Source organism: Bubalus bubalis, chromosome 6 (genome assembly GCF_019923935.1).
Source record: "Bubalus bubalis isolate 160015118507 breed Murrah chromosome 6, NDDB_SH_1, whole genome shotgun sequence".
In the NCBI taxonomy this organism is placed as follows: Eukaryota; Metazoa; Chordata; class Mammalia; order Artiodactyla; family Bovidae; genus Bubalus; species Bubalus bubalis.
In genome coordinates this window covers 85831760-85855700 of record NC_059162.1, presented here as the reverse complement: position 1 = coordinate 85855700, position 23941 = coordinate 85831760, and the positions used below count along the sequence as shown (strand labels likewise).

The 23941-nt window shown below is 35.5% G+C and overlaps 1 protein-coding gene across 5 annotated transcripts in view; it reads left to right on the top strand.

Annotated features, from left to right (window-relative positions):
• HOOK1 (hook microtubule tethering protein 1) overlaps positions 1-23941 on the top strand; it is a 73683-nt gene that overhangs the window by 15809 nt on the left and 33933 nt on the right. For 4 of the 5 annotated variants that reach the window (XM_025288608.3, XM_025288609.3, XM_025288607.3 and 1 more), the window contains 6 exons: positions 2875-2925; positions 4511-4643; positions 8114-8181; positions 9374-9436; positions 10141-10224; positions 17056-17222. In XM_025288608.3, coding sequence (XP_025144393.1) covers positions 2875-2925; positions 4511-4643; positions 8114-8181; positions 9374-9436; positions 10141-10224; positions 17056-17222 — 566 coding nt within the window. The remainder of the gene's footprint in view (positions 1-2874; positions 2926-4510; positions 4644-8113; positions 8182-9373; positions 9437-10140; positions 10225-17055; positions 17223-23941) is intronic. The other variant, XM_044944915.2, reaches the window with a different exon arrangement.

Here is a 23941-nt window from a genome sequence, read left to right as displayed (position 1 = left end):
CTTTTTTGTTTTTCTTCTCTCAGAAATTAGAGTTCTATATTGTCTTTTGGCTAAGCTTGAAGATAATATTCCTGTTTTCTAGTTGTTCAGTTCAGTTCAGTCGCTCAGTCGTGTCCGACTCTTTGGGACACCATGAATCACAGCACGCCAGGCCTCCCTGTCCATCACCAGCTCCCGGAGTTCACCCAGACTCACGTCCATCGAGTCAGTGATGCCATCCAGCCATCTCATCCTCTGTCGTCCCCTTCTCCTCCTGCTCCCAATCCCTCCCAGCATCAGAGTCTTTTCCAATGAGTCAACTCTTCGCATGAGGTGGCCAAAGTACTGGAGTTTCAGCCTTAGCATCATTCCTTCCAAAGAAATCCCAGGGCTGATCTCCTTCAGAATGGACTGGTTGGATCTCCTTGCAGTCCAAGGGACTCTCAAGAGTCTTCTCCAACACCACAGTTCAAAAGCATCAATTCTTCGGCACTCAGCCTTCTTCACAGTCCAACTCTCACATCCATACATGACCACAGGAAAAACCATAGCCTTGACTAGACGAACCTTTGTTGGCAAGGTAATGTCTCTGCTTTTTAATATGCTGTGTAGGTTGGTCATAACTTTCCTTCCAAGGAGTAAGCGTCTTTTAATTTCATGGCTGCAGTCACCACCTGCAGTGATTTTGGAGCCCCCCAAAATAAAGTCTGACACTGTTTCCCCATCTATTTCCCATGAAGTGATGGGACCAGATGCCATGATCTTCGTTTTCTGAATGTTGAGCTTTAAGCCAACTTTTTCACTCTCCACTTTCACTTTCATCAAGAGGCTTTTGAGTTCCTCTTCACTTTCTGCCATAAGGGTGGTGTCATCTGCATATCTGAGGTTATTGATATTTCTCCCAGCAATCTTGATTACAGCTTGTGCTTCTTCCAGTCCAGTGTTTCTCATGATGTACTCTGCATATAAGTTAAATAAGCAGGGTGACAATATACAGCCTTGATGTACTCCTTTTCCTATTTGGAACCAGTCTGTTGTTCCATGTCCAGTTCTAACTGTTGCTTCCTGACCTGCATACAAATTTCTCAAGAGTTGTAGGTGGACATGCTCATAGCTAAATTTTCTAAGTTAGTACTTGAATTTTAACTTAGCCACAACTTAGTTGTGGCTCATTTTAAATAGAATTACTGTGGTTTAACTCTGTAAGCAGTAAAACATTTTTTCTTTAATAAAACTCTGAATAAAGCTTTGATGTTTGCCCAGAGATAAATCCACGCACATATGGACACCTTATCTTTGACAAAGGAGGCAAGAATATACAATGGATTAAAGACAATCTCTTTAACAAGTGGTGCTGGGAACTTTGGTCAACCACTTGTAAAAGAATGAAACTAGAACACTTTCTAACACCATACACAAAAATAAACTCAAAATGGATTAAAGATCTAAACGTAAGACCAGAAACTATAAAACTCCTAGAGGAGAACATAGGCAAAACACTCTCTGACATACATCACAGCAGGATCCTCTATGACCCACCTCCCAGAATATTGGAAATAAAAGCAAAAATAAACAAATGGGACCTAATTAACCTTAAAAGCTTCTGCACATCAAAGGAAACTATTAGCAAGGTGAAAAGACAGCCTTCAGAATGGGAGAAGATAATAGCAAATGAAGCAACTGACAAACAACTAATCTCGAGAATATACAAGCAACTCCTACAGCTCAACTCCAGAAAAATGAATGACCCAATCAAAAAATGGGCCAAAGAACTAAATAGACATTTCTCCAAAGAAGACATACAGATGGCTAACAAACACATGAAAAGATGCTCAACATCACTCATTATCAGAGAAATGCAAATCAAAACCACTGTGAGGTACCATTTCACACCAGTCAGAATGGCTGCGATCCAAAAGTCTACAAGTAATAAATGCTGGAGAGGATGTGGAGAAAAGGGAACCCTCTTACACTGTTGGTGGGAATGCAAACTAGTACAGCCACTATGGAGAACAGTGTGGAGATTCCTTAAAAAACTGGAAATAGACCTGCCTTATGATCCAGCAATCCCACAGCTGGGCATACACACTGAGGAAACCAGAAGGGAAAGAGACACGAGTACCCCAATGTTCATCGCAGCACTGTTTATAATAGCCAGGACATGGAAGCAACCTAGATGTCCATCAGCAGATGAATGGATAAGAAAGCTGTGGTACATATACACAATGGAGTATTATTCAGCCATTAAAAAGAATACATTTGAATCAGTTCTAATGAGGTGGATGAAACTGGAGCCTATTATACAGAGTGAAGTAAGCCAGAAAGAAAAACACCAATACAGTATACTAACGCATATATATGGAATTTAGAAAGATGGTAACAATAACCCTGTGTACGAGACAGCAAAAGAGACACTGATGTATAGAACAGTCTTATGGACTCTGTGGGAGAGGGAGAGGGTGGGAAGATTTGGGAGAATGGCATTGAAACATGTCAAATATCATGTATGAAATGAGTTGCCAGTCCAGGTTCGATGCACGATACTGGATGCTTGGGGCTGGTGCACTGGGATGACCCAGAGGGATGGAATGGGGAGGGAGGAGGGAGGAGGGTTCAGGATGGGGAACACATGTATACCTGTGGTGGATTCATTTTGATATTTGGCAAAACTAATACAGTTATGTAAAGTTTAAAAATAAAATAAAATTAAGAACCTAAAAAAAATAAAAAATAAAAAAAAAAAATAAAAATTACCATGTACTTGTATTTGTAGAATTCCAATATGTATTTTTGTTGTCCTTTTTATTGGGAAGTTTTTATTGTCTTTCACCTTGACATACATTTTCTTTCATTATTAATATTAAATGATTTAATTCTTATTTTTTCTTCTATTAGGCTAGTAATTTAAAGAAGGTGCTTCAAGGAATTATGAGTTACTACAATGAGGTATGAAAATCATCTGACTATTTAAATATAAAATACTCTGTGATAATTACATTGACAATGAAAAATGACTTGCTTTTAGTTTATAACATTTTATGATGTATAATTCATAATTGAAAGATATTATTTTTTCTCCATTTTTAGTACACTCAAATTTTGTGAATATATAAGGGCTAAAACTTAATATGTTGATTTGTAAAATAATGTTTATATGTTGCTACTCTTTAAGTTGATTATTTTCTCAAATAAAATTGCTTATATCTTTATATAATTTGATTTTATGCAATGCTATAAAGTAGATCTTATAATTAAATTGAAGTACTTTTATGTTTAAAGTATTATTCTGTTTCTTTCCAGTGTAAACAGCAGCAAAATACACTATGAAATTATGCTTGTGCAAGTGAATTGAGGAAGAATGCAAAATAAAAGTAGTATTAAAGTCACATTAGATATTACATTATTCAAGTACTTTGTTTTTCTTATTCAGCATTATAAGAAATTCTCTAGTAGGATTATTTGATATTAGAAGGTTAATTGCTTAATGTGTGAAAACTTTTGGTCTGATTTTGCCATTAAAGAATTTTTTTTTAAATTTTTGTACAGTTGAACTTGTTTGTTCCAAGTAATTTTAGAACTAAAATTTTTCAATTCACTAACCCTGATGCTGGGTGGGATTGGGGGCAGGAGGAGAAGGGGACGACAGAGGATGAGATGGCTGGATGGCATCACTGACTCAATGGACGTGAGTCTCAGTGAACTCCAGGAGTTGGTGATGGCCAGGGAGGCCTGGTGTGCTGCGATTCATGGGGTCGCGAAGAATCGGACATGACTGAGCGACTGATCTGATCTGATCTGAATGCCTAAAACTCATTTTGAGTTTTTGTTTGCTTTTGGTCTTTTTAATGCCAAGAATACTTTTTAGTAACTTGAAGAAAACAGTCTTGGGAATTCCCTGGCAGTTCAGTGATAGAACTTGGCACTTTCACTCCCAGGGCACTGGTTCAGTCCCTGGTTGGGAAATTAAGATCCCACAAGCCGTGTGGCACAACAGAAAAATAGAATGAAAGTTGTTGTTCCGTCTCTTAAGTTTTGTGCCACTCTGCGATCCCATGGACACCATGCAGAAAAATTATAGAGCCAGCCAAGATTAATCGTTTAAGTCTGTTATTCATTTGTCAAAGTGTGACAGTTTATTTTGTGTTTCTCTGTTCATCAAGACTATATCAAAATATTTTGAATATTCTTTGACTTAACATAAATCTGTTTATTTTATATGGAAAGGCATAAGTTTTATCATAATAGATCAGGCCAGGGGCTTCTTAAACAATTCCTCTGTCTGACAGTGGGGTAAAATGATACTTGGTATAAAACCATGTTAGTTGCATTTGGTTGGTTCTCAAAATTTTAGGAGCTTGCTTGAACTTTGCTAACTGGTTTTAGTTAATAATTGTGGTTTTGTCATTTGTTAATTTATCTGAATCATTTCATGAACCTATTTATAGAATTTATCTTCCTTATAACAACTAAATGTAGTCAGTTCTCTGTAGCCTACATAAGTGAGTGATCTAATTTATTTTTAACACTGCAGTTTTTGGGGCAACAGATTTCTGAAGAACTTATCCCTGATTTAAACCAGATAACTGAATGCTCAGATTCTGTGGAGCTTGGGAGATTGCTCCAGCTTATTTTAGGTTGTGCTGTCAACTGTGAAAAGAAACAAGGTAAGTGAATTTCAGTTATTTGAGGATATCTACTTTCTAGAAACAACCTACATTGCTTATAAGAAAGAGCATAATAATGTACTATTGAGGGTTGGCACAAGGCCAGAGGTTCTGAATTCAAGCACAGCTCTGCCATTAAAAAGCTATAGATCTTCAGTATAATTGTATTTCTGGATTCTGAGATTCATATTCAGTGGCTAAATAAAATGTACTTTAATTAGCTTAATTTAGTCAGTGCTTAGGACTTAGTGGATATTCAATAAAAATTGTACTTATTCATTTGATAAGCTTTCTCTTTCACATACAGAACCTTATGTTGGTTCAGACTTTCATATCATAAATGATTATGCAGCTGCTAAATTATAATCCAGGGTCTTCAGGTGATATTCTGCTATTTTCAGAAGAATGCCTTCAATGTGTCCTCCAGATAAGCAGTCTGATGATATAAATGGAGTTGAGGACTATATTAGTATAGCTGAACACAGTAATCCATATCCAGCTGAGTACAAAAAGAGTGTTTTTGGTTGAAAGTAATGAGTAAAATGATGAACTGAATAGACCAAGATCTACTTCTCTTAGGAGCTTGCATCAGTCTGGGTGATGCGATTTTTGATCCTGATATTTTTTGCATGACTCATCCAAAACTGGCTTTAGGACATCACCTTTTTAAGAGGATGTCGGGTGCTGAAGTTTGTAAAATACTTTAAGTCAGAACCTTAGAAAATATTCAGTGTTATCTAACTAATGAAGACTGCACATAAGAAGATAAATTCAGTAAGAATTAATTCAGGAAGGAGAAAAATAAAATATATGAAATCAGCTATAGTTTATCAATAAAAAAGGGTTTGGGTATCAGAAAACTTTCATATTAGGCCATCTCTATTATTAACTGGCTGTTTTTTCTTGGGCAAGTGAGTACTTCTCTATAGGTTTTTATTTCTCATAGCTATCCTTTGCTGTGCAGAAAAACTTTTAAGTTTAACTAGGTCCTATTATTTATTTTTATTTTTACTACTCTAAGGAGGTGGATCCAAAAAGATATTGCAGCAGTTTATGTCAAAAAGTGTTCTGCCTATATTTTCCTTTGAGAGTTTTACAGTATATGGTCTTACATATAGGTCTTTAATCCATTTAAAATTTATTTTTGTGTATGATGTTAGAGAATGTTAATTCATTCTTTTACATTTACCTATTCAGTTTTTCCAGTACCACTTATTGAAGAGACTGTCTTTTCTCCATTTTATATTCTTGCCTCCTTTGTTATAGATTAATGGACCATAGATACATGAGTTTATCTCTGGACTTTATCCTGTCCCATTGATCAATACCTCTGTTTTTGTGCCATTACCAAACTGTTTGATTACTGTACGTTTTGATTACTTTATAATCTGAGGTCAGGGAGCCTGTTTCCTCCAGCTCCATTTTTCTCTCTCAAGATTGCTTTAGCTATTCAGGGTATTTTGTGTTTCCATACAAATTTTAAGATATTTTTGTTCTAGAGCTGCAAAAAATGCCATTGGTAATTTGATAGGGATTGCATTGAATCTGTAGGTTACCTTTGGGTGGTGTAGTCATTTTGACAATATTGATTCTTCCAATCCAAGAACTTGGTATGTCATTACATTTGTTTGTGTCAGCTTAGACTGTTGGTGGGAATGTAAATTGGTACAGCCACTATAGAGAACAATATAGATGTTAAAAACTAAAAATAGATTTGATTCACTCTTGGGCATATATCTGAAGAAAACTAATTAGCAAAGATACTTGCACCCCAATGTTGATTGCAGCACTATTTACAATAGCCAAGGCATGGAAGCAGCCTAAATGTCCATCAGCAGATAATGGTAAGGAAGATGTGGTACATATATACAATGGAAGATTACTCAGCCATAGAAAAGGAATGAAATAATGCTATTTGCAGCAACATGGATGCAATTAGAGATTGTTACTAAGTGAAGTAAGTCAGACAGAGAAAAACATATATGATATACTAATATGTGAAATCTAAAAATTGTACAAGTGAGTTTAATTATAAAACAGAAACAGATTCACAGGCTTAGCAAGCAAACTTATGGTTGCCAAAGGGGAAAGGTGGGGAGGGCAGATAAACTAGGATATTGAGATTAACATATGCAAACTGCCATATTCTACTCAATACTCTATAGTAACCTATATGGGAAAAGACTATGAGAAAGACTGGATGTATATGTATAACTACTCTCCTGTACACCCAGAATGAATATACCCTTGTAAATCAACTATATTCCAATGTAAAATAAAAATTAAAAAGGTAAAGGAGTGTTTGCCTTAGGGGAAAAAGAAAGAGCATAGATGATTCATGGGAAGAGGTAAAAACATTAAACTCCAGCATTAATTAGAGTTTGGAAAAAACTAATTCCAACTCTCGTACATGACTTAAGCAGTTCAAGACTTCAATGGAGGGTTTAACTGCAGATGTAAAATAGCAAGAGAATTTGAATTAGAAGTGGAGCTTAAAGATATGACTAAATCTCATGAGAAAATGTTAATAGATGAGTTGGTTCTTATGGATGAACAAAGAAAATGGTTTCCTGACATGAAATCTACTCCTGGTGAAGATGCCGTGAAGATTGCTGAAATGACAACAAAGAATTTAGAAATTACATAAACTTAGTTGATGAAGCAGTAGCAGGATTTGAGAGGATAGACTCTAGTTTTGAAAGAAGCTATACTGTGTGTAAAATGATATCAAACAGCACTGCATGCTATAGAGAAATTGTGAAAGGAAGAGTCAGTTGATACAGCAGACTTCACTGGTGTCTTATTTTAAGAAATTGCCACAGACACCCCAGCTTTCGCTAGCGCCCTCTTTGGTTTTCTTCTAGCAGCCATCAGCATCAAGATATCAATAAGATCCTCTTATTAGTAAAAGGATCAGCACTTACTAAAGTCTCAGATGATGGTTAGCATTTTGTTAGCAATAAAGCAATTTTTAATTCAGGTTTGTATATTGTTTTTTTTAGATATAATGCTATTGTCACTTAATTGATTACAGTAGTCTGTAAATAGAACTTTTAAACTAAAAAATTCATGTGACTTACTTTATTGTGATCATTGCTTTATTGTCTGGAACTGAACTTATAGTATCTCTCTGCTATACCTGTATATGTGAATTCATCCCATAATGTTGAATATTTAACAAGATAGAAGAAATTGTCATAGTTGTTCTAAGATTAATTGCAATTTCTTCTCATTTTCTTCCTTATAAGAAACTTAGAGATTTTCTTTAAAACATTTATAAATATGTATATGAATATTTTCAATTATGCGTATTTGTTTTCAATGGACATATTTCTTGTGGAAAAAGTATTGTACTTGCATAAAGAATTATGTGTAGTGAATGAATTTTTATATGGTTAATTGAATGGCTGAATTACTGTGGGTAAAGAGTAGAGTTTTTATCAGATCTGATTTTTTTTTTTTAATCATAGAACATATTCAGAATATAATGACTTTGGAAGAATCTGTTCAACACGTGGTCATGACTGCTATTCAAGAGGTAAGTTATATCATAATCACACATGTATAAAAATCCTAAACCAAATTGAATAAAACTGTTCACAAAAACTTTATGGATGTATATTTCACTACTGTATAAATGTGCCCTTTGCAGTAGTTTAATTTATCTTTGATTGTTGTGTTGTCCCTTCATTCTTTTTCCCCAAAATTTCTTATAAGGACTTCAAGCCCAATTTTAGTACCTCTGCATTTTAAAAGTTAAATTACTATTAAGTTCCTTTAAGTAACTTCAGCTAAGCAGGATAAACAGCATCTTCCCAGATAGGAATTTTTATACCTTCTCTTTTTTCTGCCAGATAGAATAATCGTCTCTGAAATTTAAAGTGTGTGTGTGTGTATGTATCTTATGTGCATTTTCAGAATGTTAGAACTGTGAGAAAACACAGTGATAATTATATTTCAGAGCCAGGTCATCTGGGTTCAATCCAGCTTGGTTATCTTAAGTTATGCCATAAAGATTAAGAATTCATTTGGCACATGTTCATTCTTAAAGTCAGACCAGAAGGCTGAGATGAAGTCAAGTGAAGAGGAGGCCTGAGGGAAAATAGAGTTAAGGGTTAGTTTGGAAGAGTCATGATTTAAAGGGAGGCAGCATATAGGACTTGAAAAATGGATATACCCTGAGTCTGCATTGCTAGTTTGAATTCAAAACGCCGCTATGCATAAATATACATGTCTCACATATGCAAAAGAAATTATTTTACAGGATCTTTTTTTCTCATATAATTGTAGCTCTTACATTTAAAATGGCTTCTTGGATTAGGAATTTTGCCACATAACTCATTTATAGCTGAATTTTTAAAGTGCCAACTCATGTTACAGAAGAATCATTTTTTAAAATTATTTAATGTGCTCAATTTTATGTAGAATTTGTATTATAATTTTTAGTACATTAGTATTTTAAATATATCTATTTACATATTTCGAGCACACTCTACTTTTTGTCTTCACTAATATAATGTTTGAACACTGAGTTATTTAGCTTAAGCTGCTATATATTTTTTATTTGAATAAAATAAGGGTCATCAAATTAAGGCGAGGAAAAATTAAACATAAAACACCTTACTGTAATTTTTACTGTGTAAAAGAACTTTTTGCTTGTAAAAAAAAGTGAATACTTTTACTGTGTGTGCCTCAGTTTATTGTACTTAATTTTATTATTTTCATCCTAGCTGATGAGTAAAGAAATCGTGAGCTCTCCCACAAATGATGCTGTTGGAGAATTAGAACAACAGGTGAGTATTTCAGTATGTGAGGAAAATGTAACAGTGATAGACTTCCTCTGTCAGTTACTGGGTTAACTAAAAGGTTCATTCAGGTTTTCCATACATCTTAACGGAAGGACCCAAATGAACTTTCTGGCAAACCCAGTACTGTCTTAAAGGCTTATATCGGAGAACACATACAAGATATTTTCCTCCATGAATTTTAGATAGTTTGTTCTCTTGTAAGATCTTAAATATTATTATACATTCCTTCATGAATGCAGGTAGTGTTGATTTCCAGTTTTTAATGATGGTGTTTGAAGAGTCAAGTGGCATTAAACTTTCCTGATATTTGTTAATACATATGTAGCTCATGCTATATAGTTACATAATTAAATAGCAGACAGTTTTAAAAATTCTGCTAAATTCTAATTTATCTAATAAGGAAATGTGATTTTTATCACAGTTGCTTTCCTTTAATATTGAACTCTAAGGTTCTGTACTCAAGACTCCTTCCCCTGGTTATTTTACACAGTTGTTTTCCCTGGTGGAAAAGATACTCTCTTCCTCTGTATAACCCAACCTCCGTTGGAAGGGAAGTGGTAAAAGAAGAGGCAAATGCGTTTGTTAATTTTGAAACTGTTTCCAACATCAGTATATATATGTGTTGTGATAAATACATCAGTTTGTTTCAAAATATGATTTACTAAGAATTAAGACATTTTCTGTTTCAGCTTAAAAGGGCCCTAGAAGAACTTCAGGAAGCACTAGCAGAAAAAGAAGAACTGAGGCAAAGATGCCAAGAACTAGATATGCAGGTAAGGATATGAGAGTAATTTCCTCTTTGAATTAATAAGCCTTTTTTAATTAATTAATGAGTAAAGTGTTTTGGAGATTGGGTTTTATTTCATGGAGGGACCATTGAAAGAGTTTGCTGTAGACTTGAATATTGAAACATAAATTTGATCATTTTTTTCTTTTAGAGTGGAAAATTGCTGGCGTAACTACTTCATTGAGAAGATCATTCAAATTGTAAAATTTCAACTGCTTAGATAGAGCTTAATTTGTTATTCTGTAAAAAGGGGAAACTAAAGTATCTACTTTATAAGGTGTGAGTATTAAGTGGAGTCCTTTATGGGAATATTTAGAAGTGCTTGACCTCCAGTAAATGTAGATGCAAAGTTTGTTTTGCTAACATGTACATGTATATGAACACGTATGTAATTCTCAGGTTCGTACGCACATACATGTTAGCAAAATAAACTGGGAATGAGAAACAGTAGTTAAATAGTTAAAGGGGTGAATCGTCAGACCAGGCTTCCTGTATTCAGAACCTGATCGTGTTACTGTTGTTGTTGTTTAGTTGCTAAGTCATGTCCAACTCTTTTGCGACCCCATTAATGGTAGCCCGCCAAGCTCATCTGTCCGTGGGATTTCCCAGGCAAGAATCCTGGAGTAGGGTGCCAATTTCCTTCTCCAGGGGATCTTCCTGACCCAGGGATTGAATCCATGTCTCCTGAGTTGCAAGTGGACTTACAGCTGAGCCACCAGGGAAGTCCTGGTCGTGTTACTAGCTAGTTGTGTCTGCTTGGGCTCATTGCTTAGTTTCTCTATACTTCATTTTTCTCTTTTGACAAATGATGTGATAATAGTATATATTTCCCTGAGTGATGTGAAGATTAAGTGAATTAATATACTTGAAGCTCTTAAAGAGGGCCAGGCACATAAGGGGTTATGTATATGTTTGCATATATTGTTATTATTAAATGAAAGTGCAAATATGAAATTATGCAATAAGTCTTGAAAAATTGTACAAAAGGTTAAATATGCCATCATAATATGCTACGTGTGTATTGCACTTTTCATTCAAATAAGGAGCTATGTAAATAATTGACTCTGAAAAGTATGAGGACAAGGAACAAGGCTTGTGGTAGCAATACCCTTGCTTAAATATCTAGAAGTATAGGGCTGGGTGTATTTCTAACCTTCATGAGTTTGCAAATGAGATGAGAAGTGACTTGGTCAGGGTGATTCAGATGTGCAGGGCAGTGACAACCAGCACCAGAATCCAAACCTCCTAACTTTAGCATTAAATATCCCTCCTCTATGTTTGAACAAAGCTAGTGACTCACTATGTTTTTCCCTTTCTTCCTTCTTAACCACATGCACAGCATCTGAAATGTTTTATTTTCAAGTAAGATTATATCTTTCTTCCAGAACACCTCATGTAAAGAGGAGAGGACTGACTCATTTAGGTGTTACCAGCCTTATGTAAGATCTCTGTACAGTTTTCTGAGAAATTCTTTTTTAAAAAACACAAAATTCGGTTAAAACGTTTCAGTATTTGTAACACATGGTGAAGAGTACATGATGATCTGATTTTAGTTGAAAGGTATAGACATCCCAAGTTTTGGCATTTTAATTCCAGTATCAAAAAGGAGGCAACCCTCAACTATCTGCTACACGTGTGAAATAAATGACTACTGCATATAATCAGAACAAGAAGTAATTGATTAATTTAACAATGTGAATTTCACACAGGTGTATATGATGCATACCCTAATTTTATAAGAAAAATTATTTTTGAAAAATGTGTATTTTTAATCATATGTAACCAGACAGTAGATTATATTACTTCATGGCAAATAGAAGGGGAAAAGATGGAAATAGTGACAGATTTCATCATCTTGGGCTCTAAAATCGCTGTGGATGATGACTGCAGCCATGAAATCAGAAGACAATAGCCTCTTGGCAGGAAAGCTATGACAAACCTAGACAGTATGTTGAAAAGCAGAGATGTTTCTCTGCTGAGAAGAGTCCGTATAATCAAGGCTATGGTCTTCCCAATGGTCACATACAGTCTTGAGAGCTGGACCGTAAAGAAGGCAGAGCACCAAAGAATTGATGCCTTCGAACTGTGGTGCTGGAGAAGACCCCTCTAAGTCCAATTAACAGCAAGGAGATCAAACCAGTCAATCTTAAGGGAAATCAACCATGAATATTCATTGGAAGGACTGATGCTGAAGCTCCAGTACTTTGCTCAGCTGATGAGAATAGCTACCTCACTGGAAAAGTCCCTGATGCTGGGAAAGATTGAGGGCAGGAGAAGAGGGCATCAGAGGATGAGATGGTTGGATAGCATCACTGGATTCATGGATGCATGAACTTGGATTGGACACGAACTTGGCCAGGCTTCGGGAGATGGTGAGGGACAGGGACGCCTGGTGTGCTGCAGTCCATGGTGTCACAGAGTCAGACGTGACTGGGCAACTGAACAACAATACAACCGGAGAGTGATAATTTAAATTTGAGGAGAATTTTTTTAATACCCAACCAAATGAACCAAAAAAGAAAAATAGGTGGCAAAGAAATTCGCCAAGGGCAGGTAAACAAGAAAAAAGGCTTAACCTAATAAAGTTAAATTAAAAAGCTTGGTAATCAAGGAAAGAAGCAAGCATATTGCTATTGACAGAGGTGCTGCAGAGCAGGAACCTGCTGTTCATTCTTCATTCCTTGCTCTTGCTGGGGAGTCAACAAAAATCTTGTGACTTCTCACAGTAATCTCAATCAGAAGGAAATTCACTCTTTGAGTTCTTCATTTTATTTGCACTAGATAAGAGTGGAAATAATGGCCAAGAAGAAACTAAGGGCCTGACTCTGATAAGAACAAAGGGTATAGGGCCACACACTGAATTGGGGCAGCACTGATGTCCCAAGGAATTTCTCCACGGAAATGGAATACCATTCTCACCGTCCTTGTATGAGGTACTTAAACCTCAGAAATGATAGCCTAGCTCATGTGTTATTAAAAAAGATTGCCCACTGGCTCAGCTGCTCTTCCCCACCCCTGCAACTACTGCCTTCCCTCACCATTCACAAGGCTGTATAGAGTGGTGGAGAAAAAACAGTCCCAGCTGTAACTTAAGAGGGGAAAGCATACTGGGCCATGGGGTACATTGGAGAGCATGTCCAAGAAGTCTTCAACATTGCCAAAACAAATAGGGTATCTTGACTGCCAGCAAAGCATGAACTAGATGAAAAGAATAAAAGCATGACATCTGTGTGAACATTACCGACTAAAACCAGAAATAGATAAGTGTACGTAAAAGACAGTAGCCAAGCTTAGAGAGGGCTACCCAGGTGGCTTAGTGGTAAAGAATCTGTCTGCCAGTGCAGGAGACACGGGAGACACAGGTTTGATCCCTGGGTCAGGAAGTTCCCCTGGAGAAGGACATGGCAACCTATTCCAGTATTCTTGCGTGGAGAATCCAATGGACAGAGGAGCTTGGCAGGCTACAGTCTATAGGGTCGCAAAGAGCTGGACATGACTGAAGCGACTTAGCATGCACGCACTCAAGCTTAGAGAACTTTTGCTTTATGTAGTATTATAGTCATAAGAACACTTCAGTAGAGTAGACTAGGTGGTAGGACAGTGAAGTGAGATTTAAAAGGAAATTTCGGCTAGAAACAAATTAGTGAATAATTAACATCAAACCTCATCCTAGTTAAGCTCTCAGATTTCAGGAATAAAGGCAAAACAACTCTGTAACACAGGTAGAAAAGCTAAATCACCGACAAAGAAGAAAATCAGGCTCCCCTGCAATTTTGATGCCAGAAAATGGAGGAGCTCTATCCATAAAATGCTGAGGCAGGGAAGAGCGTTAACTGAAGAAGGGTTAACTGCGTTAACTGAAGAAGAGCGCAGATGCAAATTCATGAGCCCTTCTTGAAAAAAACCTGCTTGTTCGCACAGTCCAGTTAGCAAACATGTTTTAATCAGAATAAAAAAGGCAAGAACTCTGTAGTGAAAGATCTGGTGGTGAAGCATTACCCATTTAAATAAAGATCTATGTGCATTCTGTGCAAATTATGGTTACAGATTCTGGAACAACTGAAATTCTGACTCACTAAATCAGGAGGAAGCCTGATTATGTGTACTTTAAAAAAAAAAGAAAAAAACCCACATGAAAATTAGATGTAAGGTTTGAGAAACTCTTGTAATCTCATAGTTTTTGTCCAATGATTATGGGGCCTTTGGGCAAGTTAGGATGAGTTTATCAACAGCTCTTTCTTCTGCCTTACTCAACCATTAATCCTAATACCTGGCAGCCATCAGTAGCTCTCTTTTACTTACTGCAGTAACAGAGGCTGGTTATTCTTGCTTACAGTATGTTAGAGAGAAACATACTCCTACCCAGCATCGTGTCACATATAGTGAGGCAGTGATCTTCAAACCTAAAGGTGTCTGAAAATTATGTGTTAAACAGGACTCCAGCTATAGAAATTTATGTTTTAAGTTTTTAAATAAGCTAATATGATAAAAATATTAAATCTGAGTGACGTGAGAAAAGAGCATTATTTTTTTTAGCTTTTTGAACTTTCTTTTAAGTAGCTCAGAGAGAGAGAGACAGAAAAACTAGAGAAACAGAAAGGGACAGAGGCAGGTACAGAGTGAGCCTAAACAAAATATCACCATGGCATCTTATTAAAAGATACCTAGAACCACCTCTGGACATTCTAAGTCACTCATCCAGGGTGGCTCTGGAACGACTATGTGAAATACATGGTTAGGAACAGGGTTGGTTTCCCACTAGATATTGAAAACTAAGTTTGCCCGTGCTCTTCTCCCTTCTTCAGGGGATTCCTATCCAGTTTGAAGACAAGGTATCGTTTCTACTCTGCCAGTCTTGTAACAGCCCCCACCCTCAAGCTAATAAGAGAGACTCTTTTCTCGCGCCCCCCAATAGCATAATTTCATCAAAGCACCACATTTTCTGTCCTATAATTGTTTACATTTCTTCTGTGGGGATCTTAAAGGGTGCAACCTCCATTGTTTTTTGTATCCCAATAGCAGGATTGTATTACATGACAGATAATAGTCACTAAACTGCTTATATGACAAGGATGGTTGCATGCATTGTATTTAGGAAGAAAAACTGTTTCCTCTTTGGCAATGGTTTTTTAGATTTTGTGTTACTCATTTGGAGGACAGTGTTTGTAACTTGCCTATACTGTATTTAAGACTATGTAATATAACTTGATTTTTTAAAAAAGATTATTTATTTATTTTTGGCTATTCTAGGTCTTTGTTACTGTGCATGGGCTTTCGCTTGTTCTGGTGATCAAGAGCTACCTTTTGTTGCAGTGAGAGGGCTTCTCATTGTGGTAGCTTCTCTTGTTGTGGAGCACAGGCTCAGTAATTGTGGTTCTTGGGCTTAGGTGCCCCGTGGCATGTGGAATCTTCCTGGATGAGGAATCAAACCCATGACCCCTGCATTCACAGGTGATTCTTAACCACCAGACCACCAGGGAAGTCCCTATAACTTGATTTTAATTTGCTGTTATTAGCTCGGTGTATCAATATGTAGTCCCATTCACATAACTAGACTGCATTGATTACACCTTTTGAAACTATAAATAGCAAACTTGTGCAGTAATATGTTGTGAAAGTGAAAGTCACTCAGTTGTGTCTGACTCTTTGTGACCCCATGGACTGACTACACGTCCATGGAATTCTCCAGGCCAGAATACTGGAGTGGGTAGCCGTTCCCTTCTCCAGGGGATCTTCCCAATGCAGGGATTGAACCAAGGTCTCCCTCATTGCAGGCAGATTCTTTACCAGCTGAGCCACTAGGGAAGCCTAATAACTTACAATGTATTGTAAGTTATGATAAGTCAGCCTTTTTCAAACTAATCTTAGTAAAATCCCATGTAGATGTCTGGTCTTATAAAGAAAGAAAGGAAAGAAAGATAGCGCTAAGTCATGTCCAACTCTTGGGATCCCACAAACTGTAGCCTGCCAGGCTCCTCTGTGGAATTCTCCAGGCAAGGATACTGGAGTGGGTTGCCATTTCCTTCTCCAGGGGATCTTCCTGACCCAGGAATTGAACCCAGGTCTCCTGCATTGCAGGCAGATGCTTTACCGACTGAGTTACTCAGGAAGCATGTCTTATAAAAGGTTGCAGCCTTATCTCTAAATGTTTAAAGATATTTTTAAATGAAAAAGAAGTAGAACTAAGGGAGCAAATAATGCTTGTTAACATAAATAGGTAAGTAAAATTAAAAATGTATCAAGTACTGGTATTTATGTCATTCTAAAGTTATATGTTTATATCCATTAAATCTTAAGCAAATAGTTTCAGTGTGCAATTGGGTTCAGTTTTTTGCTGCTGATTCACTAACCAAATAATGTGGTTATCCCCTGAAGATACATGTGAATCTGATAATTTTCTACTATGAACCTAAAATGGTAATTTTGTGCATATTTGTTTGTACCTCAGTTTACTAGGTAACAGCATCCTGAAAATATATTTATACCTAAAAGGGAAACATTATTTTTTTGAAGTACATAGGTGCATAAAATTTTTAGAGACTTAGAAACAGTTTCTTCTCTGACCTAAAGCAAGCATGAAGTTTGGAAGATATTCTGCTTTATATGTGTTAACTTTCTTTTCTCTGTATTAATAAAATTAGTTTTATTTCTTCTGATCCAAACCTAGACCCAGAATTCCAGAGCTAAAAGGATCTTTAAGAATTTATCTAGTCTGATTGACCAGGCTGGTTAATGGCTTGGTCAGATTTAGAATCTAGAACTCCACTCTAAACTCTTATTTGCTACTGATGCTTATGTTTGTGTTTTTGTTTTTTAGGTGACAGCACTTCAAGATGAAAAGAATTCACTAGTTTCTGAGAACGAGATGATGAATGAAAAACTTGACCAGTTGGATGGATCTTTTGATGATCCAAATACAATGGTTGCAAAAAAATATTTTCATGCACAGTTGCAACTAGAACAATTACAGGAAGAAAACTTCAGGTAGCATTTTTAGTAGAAATCATTCTATACATAAAAATCATAATAGCAACAACTGATGATTAAGCATTACAACGCATGTTTAGAATACTAAGTGGATGAAAATACTGTCTAGTGTAAGTGGTTCCTGTCCTCGTAGGGCTAACAATCCAGTTAAGCAAGTGGGATACATATATAAAAAGCAAAACAATTCAAAATAATGTGTGATGAGGGCCAAACAAAAGCCATAGGCAAGTCTATGAGGAATTAAAAGAATGATTGCTGAAGCCTGGGCAGAAGAGAAATTTTTGCATAGAAGAGGGAACTTGATAATTGGAAGAAATATATAAGTCTCACACTAAAAGGATGCTTTTCATATCAACTTTTATATTTATTCCTTTGGAAAAAAAAGTGTACATCTAACCTTTGATAAACATTATCTTTTTGTGTGCTTACCCCTGAGCCCTGCAGTGTAAGGCCCTGATAAATAGGCACTCCAGTTGTACTGTATGTGTTTTTTTGTTACTTTATTTTGGTATGATTTCAAACTTACTGAAAAAAGTTGCAAGAATAGGATAGGGAGTTTCTGTATATTTCTCATTCAGATTAGACATTTGTTTTACAGTTCTATTCATTTGCTTTAGCAGTCTCTTTACATAGTCACATGTGTATATATGTTTTGTTTTTTTAAGCATTTGAGAATAAACTGGAGGCATACTGCTTTACCCCTATGTACTTCAGTGTGTATTTCCTAAGAACAAAGATATTCTCTTATAAACCGCAGCATAGTGATCAAAATTAGTGAATTGGTCTTTGAAACAAATCATTATCTAATCTATAGATCATATGCAGATTCTATCAGCTATCTCAGTATCCTTAAAACTTAAGTTTTTTCTTGTTTCAGAATCTAATCCAGGATCGTGCTTTGCATTTAGAAATTGATTCTTACTCAACGGACTATAATTCCATTACTATCGTCATTTATTTTTGTTTAAATTGTCCCAGATTTGACCACTGAGAAGCCTTTCTATTAGCCATGTGTCTTTACAATATGTTGCTCTCCTTTTTTGAGTATTTTCTTCTTTCTGGCACAACAAAATGTTCCAGACTCTTAATTGTTCTTCCTCCACTCTAGATCAACCATTTCTCCAAGAAGTCCTGATTCCTTTTAATGGAGAATATTATTCTCCACTAAAAAGAGAGATCTATGGTCTAGATGAATTTTTCTGTCTAGATTTATTCTCCGCTAAAAACAAAGGTCTATGGTCTCAGTTCAGTTCAGTCACTCAGCCATGTCTAATTCTTTGTGATCCCACCGACTGCAGCACGCCAGGCTTCCCTGTCCATAACCAACTCCCGGAGCTCACTCAAACTCATGTCCATCAAGTGAGTGATGCTATCCAACCATCTCGTCCTCTGTCATCCCCCTCTCCTGCCTTCAGTCTTTTCCAGTGAGTCAGTTCTTCACATCAGGTGGCCAAAGTATTGGAGTTTTAGCTTTAGCATTAGTCCTTCCAATGAATATTCAGGGCAGATATCTTTTAGGATGGACTGGTTGGATCTCCTTGCAGTCCAAGGAACTCTCATGAGTCTTCTCCAACACCACTGTTCAAAAGCATCAGTTCTTCAGCACTCGGCTTTCTTTATAGTCCAACTCTCACATCCATACATGACTACTGGAAAAACCATAGCTTTGACTAGATGGACCTTTGTTGGCAAAGTAATGTCTCTGCTTTTTAATATGCTGTCTAAGTTGATCATGGCTTTTCTTCCAAGGATGATCTAAATGAGTTTTTCTGTCATTGCTTCTGGGCCACCTTGATGTACAAAGCTAGGAAATACACTTGTACAGGTTCATACCAGTCCATGTTTGCACACACATGTCTATGCATATATTTATTTATTTTTATAGTGAACAGTGAATTCATATTATCATTTTCCATTTCAGTCCAGTGACTTCAGGGTACATTCTGATTTTCTGCATAATTTTCATATTGTAACTCCCTTCTCCAACATTGAGAAACCTGACTTCCATTTTCCTCAGCAGATTTATTCATTTACTCAATCCCAAAACACATTTGAAGTAAGAATTGCTAATCCATGCCTTCTATAAAAAGGTAACACTACAGTGCAAACTAATGCTACACTTCAGTATGTTTACAGTTCTTTTTTCAAGATAACGTTTACATACCATGAGTTCAGTGAATTGCACTGTTTGGCATCTTTTACTAAAAGCATACATTTGTGTAACTCACATTTTTATCATTTGATAAATCATTTCTGTCACTACAGAAAGTTCCCCTATGTCCCTTCCCAGATAACCCCTATGTCCCAGAGACTCTTCTGATTATTTTCCAGTATAGAATGTTTTCTCTGATCTAGAACTTCTTAGAAATTGTAATATGAATTCTTTGGTGACTGGCTTCTTTTGCTCAGCATATTTGTGAAATCTACCGATGTTGCTGAATATATCAGTTCATTTTTTTTTATTGCTGAGTAGTATTCTGCTAAATGGAATTATTGCACATTGTAACACATTTTGCTTATTCATTTTCCTTTAGATGGTCATTTGAGTTTCCAGATCTTGGCTAATATAAATAAAATGGATATGAACATGGGAATATAAAACTTTTGTGAACGTATTTATTCATTTCTCATTGGCAATTACATAGAGTGGCATTGCTGAGTCACACATTTTGTTTGTGTTACATTTAAAAGACACCAGCAGACCATTTCCCAAAGTGGTCATATTGTTTTACATCCCCACCAGCAGTGCTTGCTGCTGGTTGCTCTAGTTACTCTGCCTGTATAATGTAAGTTGGCCTTATCAGTCTTCTTCATTTTAGTTATTCCAGGGAATGGGTTAAGAGTGTTGAACTGTGGCTTTAATATGCATTTTCCTGATAACTAATTATAATGGTGGTAAGCACCTTTTCATGTGCTTTTTTTTGCACTATATTTTACTATATGAATTGTCTCTCTACATTGTTAGCCTATTTTTAAATTGGGTTGTTTGTCTTTATTACTGAGTTGTAAGAGTTTAAAAAATATATATTCTGGTTATAGAATCTTTGTCAGATATGCATGTAATAATAATTCATCTTTTCTGTAGCTTGCCACTTCATTTTCAAATGGTATCTATCAGGAATTAAAGTTCTTAGATGAAGTCTGATTTATCAGTATTTTTTAGATTAGTGCTTTTTATGTACTGTCCAAGAAATCTGTCTACTCCCTAGTCATGAAAATACTCTAGTATTTCCTTCTAGAACCTTTATATTTAGTGTTCTGGGGAAATGAAAAATAAAACCTGTTCTTTAGCATAAAAAAAAAAAAGAACCTTTATAGTTTTATTTGTCACAGTTAGGTCTGTGATCCATCTTGAATTGACTTTTTTGAAAATAGTGTGATATGTGGGTGTCAGACTTTACTTTTATTTCCCTTATGTGTATCCAGTTGTTTCAGTATCATCAGGTGAAAAGATTTTTATTTTACTCCATCAAAGTGCTTTGGCACCTTTGTGAAAAATGATATAGCCATAAAATTTGGGTGATTTTCTGTATTCAGTTCCTTCCTACTGATGAATTTGTCTGTCTTTAGCCCGTAAGACTTGATCTTGACTACTGTAGCTCTAGAGTAAGTCATTTAAAATCAGGTAGTGTGAATATGCCAACTCTTTCTTCTCAAAATATGTTTTTGACTCTTCTGTCTTTTTGCTTTTTTGGTCAGTTTCTCTTAAAAACCTTTTGTGATTATGACTTCAAGTTGTATATGATTGATTCCTTAACCATATTGAGAATTTCTGTTTTATGAATTTAGTATCTTTGTCTATTTGTCTTTAATTTCTCTAGCAATGTTGTATTGTTTCGAGTATAGTGTTGTGTGTGTCTTCTGTTCATTTCATTCTCAAATATTTAATTTTTTGCTATTACAAACAGTTACAAAAATTATTCTGAAAAGTTGCTGCTAATATATAGATACACAGTTGATTTTTATATGTTGAAACTTTTATATCTTGAATCTTAATGTCTTGCATTTGAAAACTTGTATGTTTTGCAAAGTTTCCTCTTTTTTTTTGTTCAAACAACTTTATTTATTTTATTTTATTGGCCACACTGCTCAGCGTGCAGGATCTTGATTCTCTGACCAGGGTCCAGTCCCATGCTCCTGCAGTGGAAGTGCAAAGTCTTAACCACTGGACCACCAGGGAAGCCCTGCAAAGTTTTTTAATTCACTTACTGATTCTAGTAGTTTGTTTTGGTAAAAAAATCCTAAGGAATCTGCAGTCATCTATTAATAGACCTTTACCTCTTCCTTTTATTATTTCTGCCTTGTCTTTATTTTCCTTGCTTTGAACAGGCGCAAACATCTTGCTGTGTTCTGAGTCTTGGGGAGAAAACGTCCAATTAAGTACTGTCAAGTATGAAGCTAGCTAAGTAGTTTTTTTATGTTTATTTGTTTATTTCTGGCTGTGCTGGGTCTTTGCTATTGTGTGGGCTTTCTCTAGTTGTGGAGAGTCGGCAGCACTCTCTAGTTGTGGTAGTTGTGGAGAGTGGCGGATATGCTCTGGTTGTGTACCAGCTTCTCATTGCAGTGTCTTGTTTTAGAGCACGGGATCTAGGCACACAGATCGGAAGTTGCAGCACGTGGTCTCTAGAGCACAGGGCCAACAGTCATGGCACATGGGCTTAGTTACTCTGCTGCATGTAGGGTCTTCCTGGACCGGGAATCAAACTTGTGTCCCCTGCATTAGCAGGCAGATTCTTTACCACTGAGCCACCAGGGAAGCCTGCTGTAGAGTTTTTAAATGGGCTTTTTATCAGATTGAAAGAGTTCTTCTTTATTTCTGCTTTGCTAAGAGTTTTTATCACTTATCAGTGTTGATTTTTGTCTTAGGACTTCTATGCTTCTTGAAAAAAGATGGTTTGGTTTTTCTTTTTTATTCTTTTAATACGATTAATTTTTGAATGTTAAAAAAATTTGTATTCCAGAGAAAAACCACCTTGGTCATATTTTCTTATCTTACGCACATATGACTCGATTTGATGTGTTGATATTTTGAAAGTATTTTTGTGTCTTGTCTTTGTAATAGATACTGGTCTATAACTTTTTTCTCTTGTAATGTCTTTCAGGTTTTGTTCTGCTAGTCTCATAGAATAATTGGGAAATACTCTCTCCTCCTCTATTTTCTGAAAGAGTTTATGTAAGAATGACATTATTTCTTCCTTCAATATTTGATAGAATTAATCAGTAAAACAATTGGATCTGTGGTTTTCTTTGTGAAAGGGCTTTTAATGACACATGTAATTTATTTAATGGTTCATAGGCTTTTCAGATTTTGTTTCACATTATGTCAGTTTCCTAAATTGTTTTTTTCAAGGTATATATTTATTTGATTTAAGTTGTTTAATTTATTGGCATGAAGTTTTTCATAATATTCTATTTATGGTCCCTTTAATGATTATAGGAGCTGTAATGGTGTTTCCTTTTTCATTCTTGATGTTGGTAATTTGTGTTTTCTTTCATTTTTCTTGGTCACCCTTGCTTGAGGTTCATCAATTTTATTAATCTTACACCCTTTATTAATCGAACAGCCTTTATTAGTTTCCCATAGTGTGAGTTTTAGATCTCTGTTCTTTATTCCTTTCCTTTTACTTACTTTGGATTTGATTTGCTCTTCTTTTTCTAGCCTCCTAAAGTTAGATGATTGATTTTAAGCATTTCTTTATTTCTATTATAAGCCTTTAAAACTGTAAATTTCTCTTTAAGCACTGGTTTAGCTGTGTCCCTAAAATTTGATTGATTGCGTTTCTGTTATTATTCAGTTCAAAATATTTTCTAATTTCCTCTCTGATTTCTTCTCTGACTCAGGAATCATTTAGAAATTTATTTTTAAATTTGCAAATATTTAAGGCTTTTCTCCAAACTTCTCATTGTGACTGATTCCTAATTTAATTTCCTCGTGGTTAGAGAATATAGTCCATAAGACTTCATTCTTTTTAATATTTATGATACCTATTGATCATCACATTTTATTGCAGTGAATATTCCATGTGTACTTGCAAAGGATGTGTATTCTGTAATTTTTTACTGACATGTTTCACAAATATTTATTATATCAAGCTAATTAGTAGGGTTATTCAGATTTCTTCTGTATTTGACATTTTTGGTTAGTTCTTTCATTTATTGGGAAACTGATGTTAACATTCTTGACAATAATTATGGATTTGTAGATCTCTGATTTTGTCAGTTTTTGCTTCATCTGTTTTAAAATTTTGTTTTTAGTTACATATAATTTTTTGATATGTCTTTCTGATGGCTTGACCCTGTTATAATTGTGAAGTATCTATACCTTTGGTAATACTTTTTGTATTAAACCATTTTTTTGATGTTAAGATGAATACCCCAGTTTTCTTTGCTTATTATTTGCATGATATTTACTTCATCTTTTTACTTTTAACCTATTGTGTTTTGATATTTAAAATGTTTCTTATAACTAGTATATATTTGAGTCTTGCTTTTTTATCCGTCTGATAGTTTCTGCCTTTTTAATTGATGTGTTTAGTCCTTTTGCCCTTTACATAATTTTTGATATGGTTGTGCTTAGGGTCTATCAGTTTGCTATTTTTCATTTGTCATATCTGTTCTTGTATTTATTTTTATTTTCTGCATTATTGTCAGCTGATCAAGTACTTTTTAAATATTTTTATCACTATATAGTCATTTTAGTTTTTGTTGTTGCTTTT